This window comes from Embiotoca jacksoni, unplaced genomic scaffold, assembly GCF_022577435.1.
Source record: "Embiotoca jacksoni isolate LCO1_2020_lvr unplaced genomic scaffold, fEmbJac1.0.p SCAF_8, whole genome shotgun sequence".
NCBI lineage: Eukaryota > Metazoa > Chordata > Actinopteri > Embiotocidae > Embiotoca > Embiotoca jacksoni.
Window position 1 is genome coordinate 10,585,266 of NW_027185436.1, and position 23,711 is coordinate 10,608,976.

A 23,711-nucleotide genomic window follows, 5' to 3' on the forward strand; every position below is an offset into this window, starting at 1 on the left:
AGGTTCAACGAGCACACTCATTAAACATTCAAAAAGCTTCAGTAAAAAGTGGCATCATCTTTATTTTTCTTACAGATTAACAAGTCCACAGCATGGGGAGCAAACAAGTGAAGAGCACAGGAAATTGTTGGGACAAAAGAGATAAGTTCAATACCATTTGTCAAATCTCCAATAAAATGCCGTAACAAATTTCTAGCTACGTTTTACTTTTGTGAGGAGTTACTCAAGTGATTTAAATTTTGTTTCATCAAACAACTACCATACTCATACAAATTAGTCTGTATCTGGTGTCCACAAGTCCCAACTTAAAACATCCACAAAAATTTCTGAAGGGTGAAATTCCCGACAGCTCTTAAAAATAAAAGAAGCTTACATTCCGCATGTTGCACAGACTGATAATGTGGTACAACTGTGTGTGCAGGGACTGACATGGACAACAGAAAGCATACCAACCCACACATGCTGACATGCGCTCTCGCACGCACACACACACATTTACACAGACACAAACTTGCACATAAAAAAAAAAACCCAACAAAGTCATAAAAAAAAAAAAAAAAAAAAGACCATCAAAAAATAAAGGTTATGTTTATTTTTGTCTGAGAAGTCTAAAGGATATTCTGATATACGAGTGTTAGAAAAAAAAGAAAAATGTATCTGATAATCTAATGGACTACACTCTTATAAATGCAGAACATCTACATTTTCTTTTATGCACAGGAATGTTGGACATTTATTTTATTAAAAAATACAAAAATAAAATTAAAAAAAAAAGAAGAAAAAAGACACCCACAATCCAGAATTATAGTCTGAAGGGGATGTGTTGGACAGGGACAGAAAGGTTGAGAGGGGAGGGGGGGGAGGGGAGGGGGAGGGAGGGGGCAATCTGAGTCTGCTTCAATCTGAGCCTCCTGGGTCTACAGCAAATGACCAGAGTACTGCTTCACACTGAAATAAAAAGAGTGGAAAAATAAATAAAATGCACAGGAAGAAAAATGCAAATCACAAGCCCATGACAGCGTAGATATACAGCTATGCAACTGTGGGAGGATGGAGTCTTGGGAGGAAAATGCAGAGCGGGGAGAGAGACAGACAGCGAGTACGACACACAGGCAGGCAGAGGGAGAGAGGGCGAAGATGTGACAAGTGGCTGAAGGAGAGCGAGGAAGAGGAGGAGGAGGAGGAGGAGGAGGAGGAAAAGAGGGGTGTGGTTAGTCCTTGTGTCCAAGCAGGTGCAGCACACTGAAGGGGGAGGAGAGGAAGGAAGAGGGAGGCAAGGTTAGTTACCATGGCAACACTACACTACTCATGAGACAGGGCAAGCAGGTCTACAGCTGTAGTAGCATTAGGGCAAAGCTCAGATAGCATCAACAAGGAAGTAGTGTGTATTATACATGCCTACTGGTTGCCAAGGGAGACAGAAGAGGAGGAGCCTGTGCTATTTGGCAGACTGTGATTTGTTGTCGGTTGATCTAACTAAAAACAACAAAATCACTAGTCTTCCACACAGCAGCAGCCGGGGAAGAATCAATCCACTCCCTGCTTCACAGTGAAACGGCTTAGGTGGCATATAGACATTCTGTATTTTTTCCTTCTTATACCAATAATATTCAGTGGACAAATGTGACAATCAAAGACACATGTCAATCACATTGACCTTTTAAAAAAATAAAATGTTATGCAATGTATAACTTAAGTTTGCCTACTCCTTCAGAGCCATTTCATGTAAGAGGAAGGTTTGAACTAGTTACAGGTTGCATGGGGAAGAAAGGAAGGGGGTTAGTGAAGATGAGACAGCAGGCAACAGAATTGCATAACCCAACAAAAAGTGGGCTAACGGGTATTAGGATGCAATTTCAAGAAAAAAATATTTATATAATTACAATCTCAACAAAAATCTACAATCTATTTAAATGCGGTTACATGGGTTGAACGAGAGATAAGGATAAAACACACATCTCTGAAGTACTTGTTCTTTTTTGCAAATGTTTATAAGACTACACTTTCTCATATGGTTGCATTAGAGAGTGTACTTTTAATTATGCAACCCTCATTGATGTAACAATGATCTGAGCTCAGGCTAGGTCACATACCCCATAGAACAATGTCAAAGGGTTTCAATTGAAGAATGGAAGTTAAGGGGCTTGATCAGCACAATTTGAAGAAACAAAATGCTCAACCAAGAGTTTGTACATCTAATAAGATGGAAATCAGTGGAATACAATGACACTATGTCAGAACTTGCCTGTTCTGTAGAAGATACTGGGCGTTCTGGATCTGATCCTGGGTGCCAGTAATGGTGATGATTCTGTCCTCAGAACCTTCCAGAGGTTCATCTATCTTGATGGAGGCCCCGGACTCATGGCGGATCTGTTTGATCCGCTGGCCTCCTTTACCAATGATAGAGCCAGCCAGCTGTTAGAGGGGTACCACGAAAAGAATGAGAGGGGTGGGGGAGAAAGAAAAAGGTTGACAGAGAAACAGTTTAGGCACTGGAATGCATGCGTGTAGCTTTAAAAAAAAAAAGAAAAAAAAAAAGTGGCAGGCAAACAATACCATTGTCAGATATGCATGTTTGAGAAAATTATTTTAATTTTTTTTCTTTATGTCTTTTAACACAATTTGTAAATGTGAAAAGATGACTAATTTCTGAAAATAATTTTTTATTAATTACACCGAAACACTATGATCTCGTCTAGTGTGGAACAACACGACTTGCTGGTCTCTACAGCTAGAACACTGTACCAGTCAGTAGCTGCACACACACAGTAGAATATGATACACAGACACGCACAGCTAAATGTCATTTAAATGTCAAAGGATAAATGATGTGCGGATAACATGATCTCATACGGTAATGAAGGTTTTAGACGCATTTATGTTATAAGGGGATAGCTGAAGAAAACATCTTTTTTTGGTGTGCAAGTTTGTATTTATGTTACTGCCATTTACTCACATCTTTAGGGATCGTCACTTGTGTGGTAATGACAGGGCCGCCCATGTCATTATAGGAGCCACGTCCACCTGACGGCAGGAGGGACAGGAGAGGTGAAAACCAAAGCGGAAAGGGAGCGTGGAAACATTGGGCAAGTAAGTAGAGCCCTGAAAAATCAATACTTGGCTGCCAACATTATAACACATGGCTCAGCAAAATTTGTCTAAATCTCACTGGGTGATGAAGCGTAGAGACTCACCTGACTGGTAGTTATCCCAGGAGGAACTGTTGTCTGAGCAGAAGAAACCAGACAGAACACTGACTCAGTGAAAAACACCAGGACAAGTTATCTCTGACATTTGTAAACACAAATTATTCAAATTACCCACTTTAATACTAAACTCGCGTATACGAATGGTTATACATGTTAAAAAAGCACCTCTGAAAAAAATATGTTGAATCACACATCAACTGTGTGCCATACTCAACATTCGTAAACGGATATTTTAAGTAAAATGTCTTCAGCACAATATTGTTTAAAACCAACAACCCAAACACTTTAATGTTAGCTGAAAATGTATTTCAGCCAGTTTACTATTGTACAGACTTTGTTATTTTGCCCATTACAACATTTTTTCAATCATAAAATACATAATGCTACAATATGTGGAAAAGAACCTTGAGGCCTGTACAGCATATTACAACCTTTTAACCACATCCATATTTATCACAGAAAAATATGAGGCTTAACACTTACCATATCCTCCGCCACTCTGTAATAAAAAAATAGAAACACAGACGGGTTACATTCAGTACAACCGACTCCTTTCATCTTTCTAAAAAGATCCCGCGTGAACAGATAGAGTATTGAAAGCATAAATGTATTGATAATGCAGCAGCCTCGTCCATGGAGTAGACTCAATTAAAAGCCACCCTGTTTTCATCCATAAGATAGACTCCTCCTCCTTCCCTCCATCCCCCTCCCGTCTTTCCTTGCATCTCCATCAGCCCCCATTTTCAGCTGCTATTCAGCTGCTGCTGTCACCAGGGCAACAAGCGATTCAGAAAGCTGTTGCTGAGCAACGGCAGGCAGTATCCTGCCAGCTCTCAGAGAGGGAGAGAGAAAAAGAGGGAGAGGGAGAGACCTTCCAGTCTGTCAACAAAGCATTATTAGTGCTTAGCAACCAACCATGGCCACCCCCACCCTCCCCACCCCCAACATCCTCTCTCTCCTTGCAGAAAAAACAGGCTGGCCATGAAAAGTACACAGTAAGAGGGCAATTACAGCTGATTATTATGGGGTGTCTCCAGCTGTGGTGATTATGGTCATTTGGTGGGATGGTTTACACCATGCCAAAACTAGTTTGAATCCGTGGCCATGGCTCAGATGAGTGGATGCACATGCATGTGCACGAGTGACCAGCTATGGTTGCACTGTCAATAAACCACTATTGTCATAGCAGGACAATGGACAATCACACCATATTGTCTGGTGCTAAGATCAACCAGTATGCTAGACTGAGGACACTGGCATCCAAGGAGATGCTAGTACCAGAGCTGCATGCATTTAGCAAAGGGTCACTAACCATGTTATCGCTATAGCGATCTGGTCTGCCTCTTCTGTCACTGGTGACGGGGAAGGGAAGGGAGGGGAAGGAGGGGGGAGGGGAGGGGAGGCAGAGACGGGCAGAGAGATGTGGGTTGGGGTGGAAAGAAATAGAAAATGCTCAGAAAAAAAAAAAAAATGCTTGACAACATTCCAAAGAAAATTTCTGGTCTAGGTCAAACTGCACACACGCTGAGCAAGATTACAGTATAAACACATTTCCTCTCAGCCATCTTCCCACACAGTAACAGGAACAGCTCTGACAGTGTTATGGTGAGAGGAGTGACAGGTGGTGGTGATGATGATGATCAGAGCCAAGGGCTGCTGCTGCTCCCCTCCTAACCCCCCCACGACTGAGCTCAAATCAAGGAATTAGCTGAAGAAACGTGTTTGAATTTACTTGGTACTCTTGCTGTTCCTGAAGAACATACATGTTACTACCATGTCAAACTACAGTCTCTGCATAATCTATTGCCAGAAAAATATAAAATAATCAACAAATTATATCGAGGGTCTCTTACAAGGATACCCCGACATTGTTTTTCCTGAGAGAATCATCCATTTTCACTTTGATTTCCATCAATATCATTCAGATATGGACGACTGACACTAAGCCTAGGACATATCATGATAGCATTCTGGTTATGTAGAGTGCAAAAAAATTTCCCCTCGGGGATTAATAAAGTGACTACCTAACCTAACCAAAGGTTCCCATTTCAGTTTATTAACACCAAAATGATTGTTAGGCATTGATTGGTCTCTTTTTTTCAAACTGGACTAGAGAGGAAAAAAATGTAAAAGTCTGCCAAAATGTTACATATAAAATGTGCAGCCGTAACAATTGGAATAATTCTCTCTCCGATTACAAGCTAGCTTGTGAAAATATGGCGTTTTGCAGGGAACTCAAGTGACCAATGTCAGCTTCACATCAGCACATGACCCTCATACACACCACCACAAATATAGTCACTCAAACATGGGAAATGTGGAGTGAATAACAGATTGGATGGGTTACTAACACAGGAAAGGAGGTTGTCATACAACATTACTGCCATTCAATACAAAGCACTCCAAATAAGTGGACTGCATAAGTGGACTGAACAGGGGAATGGGGATCAGGGTAAGGGACTGTGGGACAGGGCACTACAAACAAACTGTAGCACAGTGGATGTAGGTATTAAGAGTTAAGGATATGACTGGAGGGCAACATTTTAATCAAGAGGGTTAGTTTCTTACAAGTTATTAGAAGAAGGGGATACCAGGCATATTAAAAAAAACAGCAACAATTAGGTAGAGAGACAGGAAATTGAGGGATGTGTAGTGATACCGCAACACATTATCAGTCAACTGCGGTCAAATCACTTGTCACATTTGTGAATGGAAATTCTACTGAAAGGGTAGAAAGGGTAGGAAACAAAAAAGGAGGAACTTTTGCTTCAGTAAATTACAGAACACCTACCGATAGTGTGGCAAGTGCAGGTTAATACAAAACAACAGACAAAACAGAATGTCAAAGTATCCCTGTTAGGATTAGTTAGGGGATTTAGTCAGAAACTTACTTTGACCTGTCATCTGAGCCACGGTACGAGTCATAGTATCGATCATCTCTGTGGGCAAGATGGAGATGGGGGGAAAAAAAAGACACAAACACACCCAGGCATACTGTGATGAGCACATACACTTAATGGAATGATAACCACAAATACCATTGTTTCAAAAAGCATGACACTAGATTACATGCAGAATACTGGAGTTTATCCTGTACGAGACAATATTAAAGGAAGTCTGGTGAATCTGGGAACACAAATGCACCTGAATGGAAAGTAAGCGCCTTTAAAGGGATTAAGCTTTCTATATACAGATACAGAAGAGAACAATAGCAAGTGCTCTAGGATAGGGATATCTAAAATATCCAACACTTCAAAATCAAGAGGCTAGGAGTAAAAGGACTCTCAACTTCAAACAGGAGTGGGTTCATGCAGTCATTTGGCATTACAGTGTTCAGTAAAACAATATTTACAAGGGTTTAACCGTACTAGGCAAATACAATACTCCAATTGTAATAAACTCAACTAAATGGACACACGTTGTGGAAAAAAAACACATTTGAGCACAAGAAAAAGCAAAGCAGGAGAGTGACAGAAGAGGCACAAACAGTACATTAGATGTGCTCATGTCTTACCCTCCTCTGTGTGGGTGTCCCATGGGCATGTTGCGTCCACGGCTGCTCCCCCTGCCAACCCTACCCGGGTGGGGTGGAGGAGGACCTCGGCGGGGGCTCATCTCTTCGTAATCCCGGCGGGAAGGAGGCATGGGTCCCCGTCCCCCTCTGCTCGAGGGCATTCGGTCAAACCCGCGGTCTCCACCGCTGGACCTGCCTCCGCGCATGGGGAAGCCTCCCATAAGTCTGCGGCCACCCCCCCTCTCCTCAAACATCATGGTAAAACCACCGTATTCATATGTTTCATCGTAGAAGTTAGGGTCGTAGGGCTGTGTGCGGCCCTTTATGGGAGCCTGAAAAATAAAGGAGGACAGATAAAGATATACTGACCTGTTCAAGAGAATATGAAATGCTTGTTTACAACACTTCAGGTTGCACATCTAACAATATTCCAACTGTAAAAATAAAAGAAGGACTAAAAGGGCATCTCCAACAAAATTTTAATTCAGTTCAAGGATGTAATGCAGTTGTTTTATTTGTTTTCACATGAGCATCTTGCACTCAAATATTTATAATTTCCAACCATCAATGTATCTTAAATGGCTTTAATACATTGTAGAAAGCCTGGCATACCACAGAAAAGCCTCACGAACACTGTAAAAGGTTCTTACTTCAGCGATGAGCTCCATCATCGTCTTGATGCACTCCACCACCCGCTCCGTTTTACCGCCAACCAGCACTACGCGATCTGTCGACTGGGGACAGCACTCCTGAAACAGCTTGATGCTCGTCTTTGTGTTCTGGAGACACACAGACACAGGCACACATGAGTGGGCACAGAAGGAGAAAGAAAGCTACTGCATTATACACCATCTTATTTAATTGTAGAAATACAAACTACAACCATATAAATCAAGGAATCACAGCTAAGTCATTTTACAGATATTTTTTTATGGAATGATTTCACACACTTTCTACTATGAGAATCATAGTACATAGAGTACAGAAATCTACGTCAGAGAAATTAAATCAAATAAATAAAGATCAAGCAATTGAAAACAGATGTTTAACAAAAGGTAAAAATCGGATTCTGCCTGGGTACCTCCAGCTAAATTTAAACTAGTCATTTGAAGGAGTATATTCTTGTTACAATTGAAAGACTGGCAGCAACAGAAGACCGTGTGAGAATGCATACAGTTGCAACTGAATTAAACAGAAAAAAAAAAAAAGGGACAGGACATCCATCCCCTGTGTAAACATACCTCACGGAGCTCCTTGATCTTGGCTCCCTTCACTCCGATGATTGAGCCAGCCAGGCTCTGGTGGATCAGCAGACGCAGCTCACAGTCAAAGTCCATGCCATTGTACTGCTGGTACTGTAGGGGACATTTAGCATGTTTGTACCATGACACAACCTACTTTGTTCCCTAAAAAGACTCAAGCTTAATATAGTAGGTATAAAAGATGCCAATGAGAACAGACTTCAGATAAAGGGCAGCATATACTATGCACTGTATGAATTGTTTTAGTCTCGGTGTCATTCTTCTTGTAACATTTTACACCAGGTCATAGTAGACAGAGGCAATAGTGTTATGCACAGCTTCAAACAGTCCACACAAAAGCAATCAAGACAGTCCAGTTTAACCCATGCAAATCACTGATTTGTAAATGAAGATGGGAGAAAATATCCAAGCTACAGGACAGCAAGCATAGTTAATATCATTTGAAAGCTTCTCTGCAAAGCAATGTACAATTACAACAGATAGTTTGCTATTGTTAAAATTCAGAAAACAGAACAAAAAAGTACTCACTTCTTCCAATGTTGGGATTATCTTCAGCAGGATTTCTCCAACGGTCTCAATGTCAGCACTGATGCTCAGGATGCTTCATATTTCATCCACCAATGACAAAACCGAGCACCATCACACAGAGAGGGTGGGGTTCAGGGTGCAAGCAAGGCATCCCAGAAGGAAGGGAACAACATGTCAGATCATAGAATTCAAAAACATCCCCTTTTCTATAAATAGTCAAACCCCATTAAAAGCTCTGAGACTGGCACAGCTAAATAAAATGCTGAGGTCCGGTGTTTTCTAAACTTTACAGGCTAAACTATTGATTTTAGACTGTGGCTGGCACCCACACAATGCAATTAAACGATTTTTATTATTTGTTTTAACCAGAGAAAGGAAGTAAAGAGACAAAATTATAAAAGGACCCAAAGAAAAGTGACTGCATTTGGTGACCACTGAAGGGGCAAGACGGGGAGGGTGAAGTTTGAGGAAAATCTGGCAGGAATAAGCACCAATGGTGCCAGAGAGAACTCTATAGTCCTAGCATAGTTTGGTGGATGCACACCACAAAGACTTTGACCACAAGGGCCCCAAATAAGGAGCCAAAGAAAACTTTAAACGATCAGGGAAGACTGAGAGAATGAAAAAAAAAATTTGGGATCCCTTGCAAGATGTCATTTTTACTTTGACAGTGATTTTGATACTTAATTTGACCAACAAATTGTTATAAAAATGTTGTTGTCTGCACCCACCTAGTTACGTAATTAGATAAACACAATGAATTTACTGATAAGGAAAACTTAAGCACAGTTTGTATATGGAAGCAGAATGGTAGGTAGCTGAGGAGGAGTAACAGAGCAGATTATACCATGGTAAATGAAGTCTGCCACCACTCGAGTTGATGCTTTATAAGGGGATGGGGGATGCGATAAATATAAAACCAAAGGATGCAGAGATGAGTGGGACAGCGAAAGATATCCTGTACTTTCAATAGCTCCAGCAGTCAACCAAGTTCAGATGAAGCAGAAGACAGGAAACACACACACGCACACCACATGAATTTTAGCTTGCCTTTTGCGTTTCAGAATGGATGGACAATCTGAGCCTATCAATATAAGGAGGGCATCACAAGGAAAGAATGGGATGATGCGAAAAGCAAGTGAGCTCATGAAACTAACGAGAAAAAAACAACAACACCAGTATATCCACTCTGAGGGGGGGAGGGAAGTGAAAACGCAGAAGATAAAGAGGACAGATGATCATCAATTAAAATAAATGTAAAAAAAAAAACGAACAAAAAAAAACAAACACGCAGATATTGCACAGATTATAGCAAAGATTTAAAAAGACAGTGGCAGATTGTGGAAAAATCCTGACAACACCAGCCTAAGTTTCAATGCTGACGTGACTTTAAAAATGGCATATAGGATGTTCACATGGCTTTTACATGGCAGATTTGGACATGACCGCATTTAGGCATTTTGACTCAGGCTAATATACTGTGTGAACAGGTAGGTTAAAATACAGTGACTTTGACAGAGGCAGGATGACTATTTATTATTCATCTCTTCTTGTTTGTTTGACCTGTAGTCAGGCAGTGAGAGGGAGGAGCTTAGGGACATACCGCTCAGGCCCACTGCTGTCTGGGACTGACACACTGGCATTGAACTGGGCGTGGCATGGGCAGGGGCCAGGGCCATTCGAGCACAGATGTCAATCAAGTAAGGCGCCCATTTAGGGACAGGGCACGATTATGGGCAGGGCCAACCAGGGTGTCAGGTGGGCGGGCGCAGGAGGGGCCATCCAGAACATGGGCAACAGAGGAGGAAGTGGGCAAAAAAGTAAACAGTAAAATAATAAACAAGGGAGAGGGAAGAGGGAAGAGGAATACATTTTTAATATACAGGCTCTACACTGTTCAAATGTGACTTTAATTTGATTCTCTCAGAGATTGGTTTGTCAAAGAGAGAAAAGGAGAAAAGGTGACATTGGAAAATGGGTAATGGCATATTAAGAACATGAAGAGTTCAATGTTGGGGAATAAACCAGAGACAGTGAGAAAAGGGGGGGGGGAACAATTTGTGGAGGGCTAGAGAAAGAGGCATTGACATTGACTGAATTAAGATTTGGCCAGTTTGCCTTAACAATTACAAAAAAATAAAAATGTTAGCTTGCGCATCAGGTGACCTCATGAACTCAGCACTGTGCCCATAAATTCAAATTAACAGGAGCGTCAGTGTTGCCCCAACAGCAGTGTTACTATAAATTACCATTATATACAAACAAATGGACATGGAATTGGGCTTTTGTGCCTCGGGCTGGTTAGCTGAGACAATCACGTAATGTTCATGCGAAAAGAAAAAGACAAAGCCAACCCCAAGGGTTTGTCGGAAGATCTCATGAACAGAAGACTAATAACACAGGCATTAGCTAACGACACCTCTTATTTACACGGAAGAAAATACTTACTACCACAATAAGTTTTAATCAGTTATCAAGGGTAAATGTAAGAAAACAGCTGTCCTATAGAGAAGGCTGGCTAGGTTTGAGAGGCGAGTAGAGAGAAAATTAAAGAAAACAAAATAGAAATTCAGCGTGTATAAAATAGAGGTACTCACGTCTGTACGGAGGGCTTTGATGTTTTTGCCACCCTTCCCAATTACAGCTCCTGCATTCTAGAAATACAAAGAATACTTATAAAAACTGGAAATATAACAAAAATGTCAGAAATGTGAACTACGGTGCTGCAATTAACAGACTAGATGCGCGTGGAAATTAACATTCAACAAGGCAGAAATGTGATCATGGCATAAAAAAATAAATAAAATAAAAAAAAATCCCTTAAAAAAAAAAAAGGGAGAATAAATTGGCAGTCCTGCTGAAGAAGGAGACAAAAATATAAATAATCACATAAGGGTTTGACATGAAACGTGAAATGAAAGGGGAGTTGATTTACTTTGCTCTGCAGGAGGATGCGAAGCTCAACCAGCTCATCGGAGTTCCTGGAGCGCTTGAATGATTTCTGCTCATCTGCATCCTCAGCAGGGCGCTTACCTGGCATAAGGAGATAAAAAAAACACACCCTGAAAACGCCGCACACACACAACCTTCAGCAGAATCAAATTCAATTACCAAAAAGACCACAGAAAAGAGTGAATCGCAGAATCGCAAGTCTTAAAGCTCTGTTCTCATATAATAGGATACAAATAAAAAAATAAATCACTGTGCTAAATTAGGAGATTTTTTTTTTTTTTAATTGTTTAAAACAAGAACACAGTTTTGTGAGATCATATATGAATATATGTGTCCTTAACAGTTGGACACAAATTCTTGATACAAACAGATACCCGGTAAAATATTTGAACTCATGCATATCTTGCACTAGTCTCCCAAACTATAGCTTTGGGTAAACACCACAACCAGAAGGCAATCCTTTCATTACATACCACAAACAGATTTGTCAAAGCGGTCAATAAACAGATACATCTTCACAACATTACCAAGATTATATGACGTATACCGTTAGTCTCTGTGTTGCTGAATGAAGTCTCTTCTTGCTGATCAATTTCCGTCTCCATGGTCTTCTGACACAAAAAGAAAAGAGGTGAGCACCTCAGTCAGGGATACAGGTGGCAGAAGCAGGGAGCGAGAAGCAGAAAACTGGCCCCTGTGAGCGCTGGTTGTCTGTCGGCATTGTAATAGCAAGGAAAAAAATAAATTAGACAATTCAAGAGGTTTGACCGAGATCCATCTTTTTTTAAGAAACGGGGAATGAAATGGAAGAAACTGGCAGAAACACAAGACTTACCGATATTTATTACAGGGGACAAGGGCGTGTTGATAGGCGGATCTAAATAAGAAAGGACCAAACAGCTCCTGCGACCTGTCGGGGGAGGGAGAGGCTACTTTAAATACTGGAAAGAGCTCGGTGACAGCAAAGTTTGAGAAGCACCATCCACGATCACACACACATTTTGATTTAATAGCTGGGTTTGAATCGCTGTTGGCTGCTGCGGGATTTATGAGCGCCTCATCAGCGGGCATTCAAAAGACCAAATGTTATTTTGAAGAGACACTATTGTCGTCTGTAATTTTTTTTATCAGTCGCCACATGGGAAGATTGATTGGCCCGGGAAGTGGAAGCATTTCGCCAGGTTTCGGGATGAAAGAAGAGTCCCCGTTACCACGGCCATGTTAACCGGGGAGGCGATCAATGACGAATAATAATAATCCCAGCATAGCATTAATAGTCATCGAGTTACCGAAGAACAAAGCCGACTCTCAATCTGAAGCACTGTGCGGTTTTTAATTCCCACACCAGAGAGTAAGTAGTTAAAACAACAAGAGTTGTTTTGACGGCTCGGCTGAAGCCGACTTGGCGACCACGACCGAGCCGCGGTTAACGTTAGCTTACCGGCGCAGCTGACTAGCCTGGAGGGAAACGCGTTTAGCTTCTTCGCGTGAACTTCCAACGAGATATTTCACGAAACGTAGATGTGAAACACCTGAAGTAAGTTGCATGCGCCTGTACGATAATCGTGATCTGCCACCGGTGGGTTGATACAAATATTTCCAATCGATCAATACAAAAAAAAAAAGATCAGCCCGAGCTTCTCGAGCTAACAGCTAGCGTACGTTCGCCATATTGCCTTCATTTTCGGTTGAGCTGGACGAGGCCAGCTAGTCGGGCAGCATCACAAAATAAAGGATTTAAGTGACGACTGAAAGTATATTAAAGACGTATTTCTTTTTTTTAAAGTGTCAGTGCACTCCCACTACACTGGGCCCGAAAATAAGACACATAAAAGGGAGGGAAATATCGTCAAAACACTGACCTGCACCGAAACGCCTCGCTAGTCCCCCTTTCCTTTTCTACCGAACCTGGAAATATACGAGACGGGATCGAATACTGAGCGCTCATTGGTTCAGTGGGAAGCCAATCTAACGTGAGACGATTCTAATTGGCTGGAGGAGACGTCAATCATCGGAATTGAGGCGTTTCCAAAGCGGTACACAACGCCCTGCTTCCGGGTGCGGATCCGCAATTTACAGCGGAAGTTCAGATAATTCTGCTGGCAAAGTACTGCAGCGCTGATATTTATGGTTTCTAAGGAGTTTCACGTCACGGTTGTTTGGTTTAAGACCTTATGCTGTACGTAAAGCGCTTTTGTGGCTTTGTTCTGTGGACTCAAAGCTTAAGTTACAGTCGCTTTAAAACAATAAATTAGGTAAGTCTGCTTTGGCGCCTCGGCTACTTGACAGAATACTTGATGCTGCCTCGATGCTTTTCTCGGGTAACCTCAATCAAAACACTTACTTAGTTTTTATAATATGCATGCCATCACTACCTGCATTTCTCACAAGCTCTCCCTGTCTCTCTTTTCAGTAACCATACATAATCAAGCGCAAAGACACAGCATTAATGTTGATATGACCTCAGAGATAATAACAGAGCAAATGTTCCTACGTTAAGAATAGTCGAATCTCTTAATGGTGACCACAAGTGGTTTCGGGTTTTAGAGAGAGAAGATGACCCCTTAACACAGAAGCCCCATTTAAGCCGAGGGATTTTTATGTCATGTAGTAATTAAATGTAGCATTTGAACCTGTTCTTGCACATGCAAGAGAGTGAAATAATAAAATGTATTTGTCAGTGCCAAACCTTTTTAGAAAGTTGTCATTGCGGTTGTATGCGGGAACTTTTTAGTTTGTAGAAACTAACAAAAAAAAAGAGAAAAGTAATTACCGGTAAATGCAGTTAAATATGAATAACTGTAGTTAAAAAGCACTTATTTGGCTGCAGCAGCTTTAAGGTGACCTCACTTACCAAAAGCCAGAGTTGTGTGCCTGTATATACTAGCAGATTACAGTGGAAAATATAGCAGAAAGTGGCCTAGATTGAATACAAACCAAGGAAGAGGATGGCCCCTGAGATCCAGGCAGTGGTACGCTCCACCCAGGCCTGGCTGCAGTCGTCCTGGCATGTCCAGGTGCCCTTTGCCTGGCTGGAAGCCTGCGTGGTGTGGCTACAAGAAGAGGCAGGAGGAGCAGCGCGTCTGTCACAGCAGCAAATCAACCAACAGGTAGGCAGGATGTGTGGCTGTCTGAGTGAAATGATCACACTTAATGTTGACAAAAACCTTGAGTAAAGTTCCATTAGCCAGCTGATTGTGGAGCTTTCTCCCACACGGCCTTTCTTAGTGGATGGAGTTGGCTCAATTGTCATGGAGGTCCCTCAGTGACTATTATAACATGAGTTGCATGATCAAAAGTTGTCATATATGAGGAGGGGAGATGGTTACCCCTGTGTCGATTCAAAGTTTGGCTTTGTGGACATGTGATGGACAATTTTTACAACTGATTTTGATCATAATTAAAAATTATTCATAAGAAGTAACCCATTAAACTGAATAAGCTCTTTGACACAGCATATGTTTTTTTTCTTGTATGTAGTGAAATTGACATATCCTCGCAGGATAATGCACTAATATGCAGCACACAGAAAATCAATACTCATTGAACCTTACAGAGTGTATGAATAACAAAAGCCCAAGGCCATGTCTACCTCTATTACAGTCATCTGAGAACGAGATGATCATGTTAGAATAGGTTGTGATCAGCAAAAGTGGGCGATTGAAGAGTAAAAGAACACCTCCTGGTCTGACAAATCCTGGTATCTGTTGGTACATGCTGATAGCAGGACACAATTTTAGTGTAAACAGCATGAATCCATCCTGCCTAGTGTCAACTGTACCAGTTGGTGGTGGCGTCATGTGGGGTATGTTTTCCTGCATTGATGCATCATTTGTACACCACAGTGTACCGAAATATTGTTGCTGAACAGCTGTGGCCAAAGTCTTTATCTTTTTTCAAATGGATACTTGAGAAGGATAATGCTCCATTTCTTAAGGCACAGATCACCTGGCCCCATGGCTTCAGCAACATGACTGTGGTACTGGTTCATTCATTCATGTGGCCCACATGGTCCCTACAGAAAAGTGTTTAAATGATGGGGATAAGCAAGAGATAAGAGATGAAAAATCTGCAGGGACTTAATGTCACTACTGAGTCGTGACGCCTCTAAATCCCTGTAACGTCTCTCTCTTTTTGTTGAATCATTTCTTTGAGGAACTTTTCTGATGGAAAAAGGTTAAAAAAAAAAAAGCAACCTCAAAAGAGGTTGCTTTTTTAGTGTGTTATAAAAAAGGTGGCCAAACACGTCATGTCAAGTGAATGTAATTAATTCTTTGTCATGTCACAGAAGGTTAAATATAAGTGTCATAAAATTACAGAAAGAGCTTGCTGTAAGTGACAAAATTGGTAACAGCCTAAAACATCATGTGCCTCATTGCATGATGGGAAATTGTAGGTGCTGGACCAGTGGCTGTTGACAGACCTGAGAGACCTGGACTACCGTGTTCTCCCTGATGGGCTCGCGCAGGCCCAGAAGACGGAGCTCAGCGGCACCTTCTGCGTCCAGGTACAAGCTTGTTGATCATATATTTCATCTTTCATAATGTTTATTCTAAGGATTATGTTATGGGCCATTCTTATTTATCAGGGGAAACTAAAGTATGATATAAATTAGCCAGAGGTGGCATAGAAAGCGAATTTTGGCTAGATATTAAAAAGCATGATTAAAAATCCCAACATGTATAACATAAGACTGACATGTACGTACAGCTAACAGCATGCTGAGACTATATATGCACATGCAGCAGAACATAGAGAGGACGGTGGGGAAAAGACCAATTTACATGTAAAAACAACAACAGATGCAAAACCACATTAACGGCCCCATATTTTACACTTTTCTTGTGTATTATTTGCAGTTTTGAGTATCCACAGGAAGATATTTTTGTGGTTTTAAGTATCAAAAACCTCTCAGTTTAGTTTTACATCTGTTCTCTGAAGCTTCTCTCTGGAACTCCACCAAGAACGGGCGGTTTTGTGTCTGTGTATTCGTCAACTCTCTCCTGTAATTGTCTGACTCTTTTCTGAGCAACCAATGCCCAGGAGGAGGTTTTGTTCAGTCTTGTAGCTCGCTAGCTTCACAATGGAATAGCAGATTAAATGTTGGACAGTGGTGCTGTGAGTTTGTGACATCACAAACATATGAACGTCCAAACAGCTCATTTGCTCAATACGGGCTGTGTGGATATCTCTGTGGACTGAGTGCTTTGACACTTTCACAGTATTTATATAGAGCTGTAGACCAGCTTCATAATCCAAAAAGAAATGACAATCTGAATTTATACAACGTTGGACCTTTAAAGTAATTACACTGCAGTCCACATTGAGTGAAGAAATTATTTAAATGTTCCTACTGCATTTATTTTTTGGAGTTGTTATTTCAGAAGGCTCTTGTGTTTGTGTGTAAATTATGTTTTATTGGATCATAGAAAATATTTGGTTAATTTTTGCTTAATATTATCGCTGCATTAGATATTTCCTGTTCATGTTGTCATGCTTGGTGTGTTCGTTTGTGTGATGCCGAAGATCACAGCAAGCTGTTGAAGCAAAAATAGGGTTGTTGTGGAATTCAAGGAAAAGAGTTGATTGGTGTACAGTTGGAGGCCATATTATAACGAAGCACCGCTGGATTCCAGTTTTCCTAGATTGTAATTGGAAACACAGCTGAAAATCTTTGAGCAGATTGTTAGTTTTATTAGCAGTTCACAATATATCAATTTTACTGTAATGGGACTACAATCTGTCAAATGTTGTACAAAATGTTTAAGTAAATAATATTATGGCAAAAAGGAATATAATCAAAGGTCCCACTCTGTTTTAGGTTGACTCATTACTGGACATCGGTCAGCCTGCATATGGTCAGCTACAGAAATTGAGGGGCACAGATTGTGCCGACAACGAGGTGTCTGCTGTCACACAGACCACCCAGAGGCCCTGGGAAGCCAGACCAACCCGTATGCTACTACTGCAGGTCAGAGGGATTTTTGAACTATAGTTGGGGGGGAAAAAAATATAAATCTCCCTTGAATTTTTATGTTGTGCTTTTGAAACTGTTGCACCGGCGGACCGAACAGTTACCTTCAAAAGCCGGACAGTTGTCTCCGTTTCAACTAAGAAAACCAGATCAGTGTAACACCAGGTAGCCAAAAACTTCTAGCCCCGATACAGTTCATTTTCAAAACACAAATGTGTAATTGCCTTTAATTAGTATGTTTGGGTGTGTATTTTGATGTAGTGGCTTTTGCATAAACAACTATTTTGTGTGTTTGTATCTATATGCCTATATGTATATTAGTACAGACTTTTCCTACCATGTGTGTATTGTCTCTTTGTTCAAAGTTACCTGTAGAGATGGTTGCTGAGAAGAACTCTTGTTAAGGACGGAGCTGTATGATTATTTTGTTACTACATTTTTTTTTACCATTAGTCTGGAAGCAAAATTCTTTACAGCACGATTTCACATTACACATGAACTAGTCTTGACTACAGTGTTACACTATTTAATCTGTAACTAGGCTGTAGCTTTGTGTGTTTCCTGATGCAGACTTCTGCTTCTTATCCGCACTGAATAGAGTGGACAGGTGCAATCAGTGAGAGCATATAAAAGAGTACATTGCAGGAATATACGAGACAGACTGCAATTTTCACCTTAAGTAATACACTTGTCAATGCTCTGTGGTCTTTCAAGAATAGTGCTGGTGTTGCTTAGAAACGTTGCAGTGGCTTTCTCAATGTGTTTTTTTTTTTTTTTTTTTCTTTCTCCATTTCTCAGAACATTTTGAGTAAGTGCCACAATTCTAGGAGTCATGGGACACAAAGACTTATGGTAGTAAAACAATTGTGGTGGCATCACTGCCTAAAGGTGGGCTTTTAAAGCAGAAAAGAGCTAGTGTATACAATAAAATAGAAAAACAATTATTTCCAAACAGTTTATGTTTAAATCTGTAGTCAAATGTTGTAAAGTATTACAGCTACCCAACGTAGTGTGTCTTTACATAGAAAGTTTGTAATCGATAAAAAGAACTGTCTTATGATTCGTTTTTTCTTCTTTAAAGAGTTCAGAGAAACACACCGAGGGGAGCAATAATTTATTTTGCAGTGTTTTGTGAATACAAATCTGTATTCATTTCATAATTTCATTGTGTCCTGGTCAAACACGTTTTCTCTGTTGTACAGGTGACGGACGGAATCCAGAGCTTGGAGGCCATGGAGTACGAGTCTATTCCTGCACTCAGCACAGCACTGAGGTTAATACGGATCAATCTGTAAAACATTTAAAAGCACTGCGATGTATTTTTGCTGCTAACTATCCAAGAAGATGAACCATGCAAGAGTAAAACTGTACGTCTTTTTAACAACTGGGCCTCCAGTGATTAACAGGAACGTACAGTCATGGATTCAAGCTAATTTGAGAGAAAAAGAGGGACTACTGCTATTTCTCATTAAGTGAAGAAACACAAATGATTTTTATACAGCTTGATAATTTTCTTAAATTGTTGTTTACCCGCTCAGGCCTGGTGCGAAGCTGCAGTTGCATGGACGGATGGTTTGCAGACTTGGTATGTTGCTGCTGGGGCCGTCCAACATCAAGATCCTGGGTGGTGAGGTGGAGGACTTGGTGGACAGAAACAACCAGGTAAACTATAACCAATCCATGTTTGTTTTCTTTATTTTTGATCCAGATTTTGTGTGAATATTATTTGGAGCCTGTAACCTGTTGATCTGTGTTTCTGATTAACGTAAAACTGCATTGAAAGTGTTGTAGGTCAGTTACTGTTTAAAGCAAGAACAAAGACCTACTGAGCTTCATATAGCGGTGGAAAAGATGCAATGATTTAAACAGATACGGTGGTTGATTGACAGGGCAGGGCGCTGTGTCGGACGCTGGGACTTCCTGAGGAGGAGCAGCAGCAGGAGGGGGAGGAGGCCCCACTAGAACCAAGACAAGGTATATTCACGAGAAGTTGTGTGTTTTTACCGGTAAATCAGGTGCGACAAAAAAATAGTATGAAATACGTACAGTACGACACCACAGCAGCTTGGTTTGATTTGAAATTTTGAGCTTTGTCAAATAAGGCTTGTTTATAAATGTTCACTATATTGTGTGTAATTTGGATTGACACAAATCACTTGTCCGCTAATCAATCACATTTCACACATTCACCCACCCATTACAGAATTTAACACATTTTTTGATGCTATTTTCTTCCTCAGGTAACCAGGAAGTGGAGGACTCGGAGCTTGATGACGCAGAGTTGTTGGCCAGTCTGGAGGCCCAGGAGGAGGTCGAAATGCTTCAGGTTGGACCATCTGCAGACAGCGGCTACGAGACACTGCGTGAGGCCCCGACTCCGTCGTCAAGAAGCTCCTCCGTTAGGGGCCTTGTCTCAACAGCCTCATCCAGGTGGGTGGTTAACTATGCGATGTCGCTTTAATGCTGGAACTCCTCACTTTACACTGTCAGGCAAATATATCTCGACATTTCTCAGAAAAGAAATACTTAAGAAGGCATTTAACACATTTGTTCTAAAACCTATTGACAAACTTTCTGTGATTGTTGGTGTTGCTGTCTATATCTCTGCCTGCTGTCTTGGTGTCACTCTGTTCATTTACAGCCAGTGACGACAACAATGTTTTTAACAGATACTTATTATAAACATACTGTTATATAACTGCTGATGAAGAAAATTATTGATTTGAAGGATAACACAGTCCACAAATTATAACATAAAATGTAAAAAGCTGTGTGGTGTCAGATTATGGAGGCTGCAATCAAAGACAAAACTGCATGCTTTTCTTGATTGTCTTGAGGTGTAACACCACATTTGAATCTGTTTATCTAACATTACCCCTGGGACAATAAGGTCATTAACCCTGATGGCTTAAATCCAACATAATTGGCTCGTGTCTTTCAGAAGTGAAACATCCACCTACTCGCACAGAAGTGGTTTGACCCAGAGCAGCAGAGGTTCAGTCCAAGGTCGTCACGACGGTGACGAACGAGAAGGTGACTTGTTAACCCCTGAAGTGATTGATCAAGCCATTCAGGATCACAGCATGGCAGATGAAGACTTTCCTGATGAAGACTTTGATGATCTTCCCCTGGATGAGTTGGACGCTGTGTTTTTTCAAGAAAGTGTAAATGTCATTGACAGCAGTCACAGAAGTTTGCCACAGAGCAGCAACAGAGTAACAGGGAATTTTAACAGTTTGGACAGAGCGACAAAACCCCAAATTGCTCAGTTTGAATCATCTTCTTTGAGTGGCTCTGGGTCTCGACTTGGGTCCAGCAACACCAGAGTCACCACACAGAAAAGAGACTATCAGGGATTCACCAGAGAAGCTTCAGGGCAGCTATACACAGCGACTTCCAAACCCATAATCTCCCCAGCAGCTTCAAAGCCATCCCATGAATTAGAATTAGTCACTAATGATGAAAGGGATTTTATGGATGAGGCCTTATACTGCTTTTTTGAAGAAGCAGAAGCATATGGAGCACAAACTGAAAAGACTAAAGGACCAAATCAGCCGCCTGTTCAACAAGGACCTAGTAAAGACAGAGAGAGCGCTACCTACGAAAAAGGAACTTCAGGCTCTGGTTGCAGACTTACCAGCAGATCATCAAGAACGGTTAACGATGGATGTTTTATGACGACAGAGCATGCATTTGGCAGTTCACTTGGCACTCCTCAGGTGCAAAGTTACACCTCAAGCACTGCACTATCCTCTAAAAAAGATCCACAGAGTGACAGCACAGTCCCTGCCGTCACCCTGACCTCTCCACCCTTTACATACTTGTGCCTACTAGAAGAGTTGATGTCCAAACCACACCCCCACACTACCGAGATCCATGTCAAAGCTTTTATTGTGACTCTCTTGGGGAAACTGAGCAGCAGCGACGGTATTTGGCGTGTCTGTGCCACTATATCTGATGGAACCGGTTACCTGGAAGTGGAGTTGTCCGATGAGGTTTTGACGGGCCTGCTGGGCTTCTCAGTGGCAGAGAAGGGGGCTCTGAAGCGTGACCCGACCCGCAGAGGAGAGCTGGATGCTGGGATGAGGAGATGTCAGGAGGAGCTGGTGGACATGTGCTGTATTATGACCATTGTGGTCGAACAAGAGGGCAGGAAAGCTGTGGTGACCAAGGCAGACCCCGTCAGTGAGATAGTACTGCAGAGGCTGGAGCAGAGGGTGAGAGACAGAAGAAAATAAACATAGAGGAGAGGTTGAAGGGATGTGGATGATAATGAGAACATTATAGGCAACGGAAAAAGTTTATTGCCCTTAAGCAGAGATAAAAACTGCCAACAAAAGTGAGGCAAATGAAACATTACACAGCTACATTAAAAGTTTCCTTTCATGTAATGAACAAAGGTGGTTTTTTTTGGATTGGTAATCGACATGCCTTCTGCTTCAGATTTGGAGAGCAGAAGGTGTGAACTGGATGTCTGATGATCCGCAAGCAGTGTGTTGCAATGCATCCCATCTGCTATATGTGAATGTGACATTCTATCATTTGTCGTTGGAGGATTTCATTCATCTATTCATTGCCCTATTTTCTTATTGAAATACCCTTTGATACTCGAGAGTAAAGTAAATTGAATAAAAAAAAAAAGGAGGATTCAAATCTACTTCATATTAATAAATATTAAATATTAGTTATCTGCATATTTGGTCAGACAATCCAGAGTTGAGCATCCCAAATTTTATGCTAATATTGAACACTATGTGAAGAGAAGAGTGAGGCATGAGAGAAGGAAGTGAGGTGTTCATATTCTGATTGTGGTAATGAATTGCCACCCTTTGCATTCATTCAGTACAACCATTACTTCTGACTGAAAAGTGATTGAATAGCCAAAGGCAGCGTGGGTCTTTAATAAACTCCGTCAGAGGAGAATGAGAAGAAAGGAAGATAAAGGAGAGGCCATGAGCTTTGATTATTTCTGTTCATTATTGAGTCTCATCTGGGTTTTTTTTCTTTGATAAACACAAATTTAATGCTTACCCTGTATTTACTGTTTATTGTAATAACATTTCTGTGAAGATTGTCAAATTTTCTTTCACTTTTTGACTAATAAACTGAATGTGAGCTTCTTACCAAATTTATCTTCCAATTTTGCCTTGTCAAATGAGTGTATTCCTCGAGATTAGATAAATAACAGGACAAACCTTTTTTTTTTTTTAATGTTTATTTAGTCTGCATAAGTTTTAATAAACATGCCCCTTTAGGATATGCACTGCTTAAGTACACATAGTATTGTATGATCTTGTAGCTGTACAGAGGTTTTGGAAACTTCTCTCTCGGCTGAAACATCTCCACAATTTGTTCAATGCAAATCACTGTGTGTCTTGTATGCCATCATACAGTGTATTTAAGATGGCAGTTTCTCATACTTCAGTGTCTGTTGTGTGGTAATGAGCCAAACACAAGCTACTAAAGGTTCCACGGTAAATATATGTTAGTCTGTTTGAGTGCTTATATTTGTGTGTTTTTGTGCAGGAGGGCAAATTCATGTATCCATCTATGCTATTGTCTTGTGTGTGATCTTCCATTCAGGTAGCTGGTCTCGGTTCGTTCATTAAGGGCTAATTAGGTTGAACGTCTAAATCAGGACCCTGCTATGCATGTTGATAGCCTGTTATGTGCTAATGAAGGTGGATACAGTGGAGGGGCGGGCAAAGAAGGGGAAAGATGCAACCCATAGGGAGATACAAGTGGACTAACTATTGGGCAACAGAGTAAATCAAATGAAAAGGGTGCTGTTTCAGTGCGGATGGAATTGATGCTGCAGTTAGACCTTCCTTCATACAGTACAGTATCTTCGGTCTCTATATGGTGAGACCCTAGTGTAGCTGTTTTCACGTTTGACAAAAAACATTTCCTAAGTTTGTTTACTTTGTTGTTTCTGTTTCATCCCTGTTTGTATGCATCCAGGAGACTGATGCAGAAGCCAAGGTGAAAGTGCCATTCGTCGTAAAGAGGTGTTTCCGATTTATTTTTGTCAGCACAAGTTGTGTGTTGAATGTCAGCTGAATATGATGGTATATAATGTAGAATCTAATGCAAGCTTTTACAAAATGAAAATCTATGTTCAAATTAACAAGGCTTTAAATATTTACAAATGAAAATCATGTGATATGATGAATAGCTCCACAACAGCAACGACTAAATGCACGCGGTGATCCGGCTGTTGAATACTCAATTTGGCTTCCATCAATGAGATGTCTTTAAAGTGCTCAGAGACA

General features: G+C 41.0%; 2 protein-coding genes across 11 annotated transcripts; one reads left to right on the top strand and one right to left on the bottom strand.

Annotated features, from left to right (window-relative positions):
- Positions 1 to 37: 37 nt before the first annotated feature.
- Positions 38 to 13,397, bottom strand: hnrnpk (heterogeneous nuclear ribonucleoprotein K). 6 transcript variants are annotated; one of them, XM_069139029.1, is made up of 17 exons: positions 13,328 to 13,396; positions 12,301 to 12,375; positions 12,013 to 12,073; positions 11,449 to 11,546; positions 11,111 to 11,167; positions 10,117 to 10,160; positions 8,514 to 8,586; positions 7,965 to 8,078; positions 7,374 to 7,502; positions 6,724 to 7,055; positions 6,101 to 6,148; positions 4,522 to 4,561; positions 3,693 to 3,708; positions 3,195 to 3,227; positions 2,957 to 3,024; positions 2,246 to 2,415; positions 38 to 1,242 (listed from the first exon to the last, which is right to left on the bottom strand). In XM_069139029.1, the coding sequence occupies exons 3-17, from the start codon at positions 12,068 to 12,070 to the stop codon at positions 1,212 to 1,214; spliced, it is 1,311 nt and encodes a 436-aa protein (XP_068995130.1). In that variant the 5' UTR covers positions 12,071 to 12,073; positions 12,301 to 12,375; positions 13,328 to 13,396; the 3' UTR covers positions 38 to 1,211. The 6 variants fall into 6 exon arrangements, with proteins under 6 accessions (XP_068995130.1, XP_068995129.1, XP_068995128.1 ...); XM_069139028.1 differs by having other exon boundaries at positions 12,013 to 12,076; XM_069139027.1 differs by having other exon boundaries at positions 38 to 948; positions 12,013 to 12,176.
- Positions 12,365 to 23,132, top strand: rmi1 (RMI1, RecQ mediated genome instability 1, homolog (S. cerevisiae)). Of its 5 annotated transcripts, none has more exons than XM_069139021.1 (9): positions 12,365 to 13,002; positions 13,879 to 14,575; positions 15,862 to 15,972; positions 17,287 to 17,436; positions 18,642 to 18,712; positions 18,978 to 19,101; positions 19,329 to 19,413; positions 19,680 to 19,869; positions 20,381 to 23,132. In XM_069139021.1, exons 2-9 carry the CDS (start codon positions 14,414 to 14,416, stop codon positions 21,675 to 21,677), a joined length of 2,190 nt encoding a protein of 729 aa, XP_068995122.1. In that variant the 5' UTR covers positions 12,365 to 13,002; positions 13,879 to 14,413; the 3' UTR covers positions 21,678 to 23,132. The 5 variants fall into 5 exon arrangements, with proteins under 5 accessions (XP_068995122.1, XP_068995123.1, XP_068995120.1 ...); XM_069139022.1 differs by having other exon boundaries at positions 12,365 to 12,816; XM_069139019.1 differs by lacking the exon at positions 12,365 to 13,002 and adding an exon at positions 13,096 to 13,786.
- The last annotated feature ends 579 nt before the right edge of the window (positions 23,133 to 23,711 follow it).

Bases quoted from the DNA above. Each gene is read 5' to 3' on its own strand.
- hnrnpk (XM_069139029.1), bottom strand. From the start codon at position 12,070: ATGGAGACGGAAATTGATCAGCAAGAAGAGACTTCATTCAGCAACACA. The intron at 10,161-11,110 runs GTGAGTACCTCT...TGCCACGCCCAG, and splicing joins TCAAAGCCCTCCGTACAGAC to TTCAATGCCAGTGTGTCAGT. The intron at 7,056-7,373 runs GTAAGAACCTTT...TTTATTTTTCAG, and splicing joins TGATGGAGCTCATCGCTGAA to GCTCCCATAAAGGGCCGCAC.
- rmi1 (XM_069139021.1), top strand. From the start codon at position 14,414: ATGGCCCCTGAGATCCAGGCAGTGGTACGCTCCACCCAGGCCTGGCTG. The intron at 15,973-17,286 runs GTACAAGCTTGT...ACTCTGTTTTAG, and splicing joins GCGGCACCTTCTGCGTCCAG to GTTGACTCATTACTGGACAT. The intron at 18,713-18,977 runs GTTAATACGGAT...TTACCCGCTCAG, and splicing joins GCACTCAGCACAGCACTGAG to GCCTGGTGCGAAGCTGCAGT.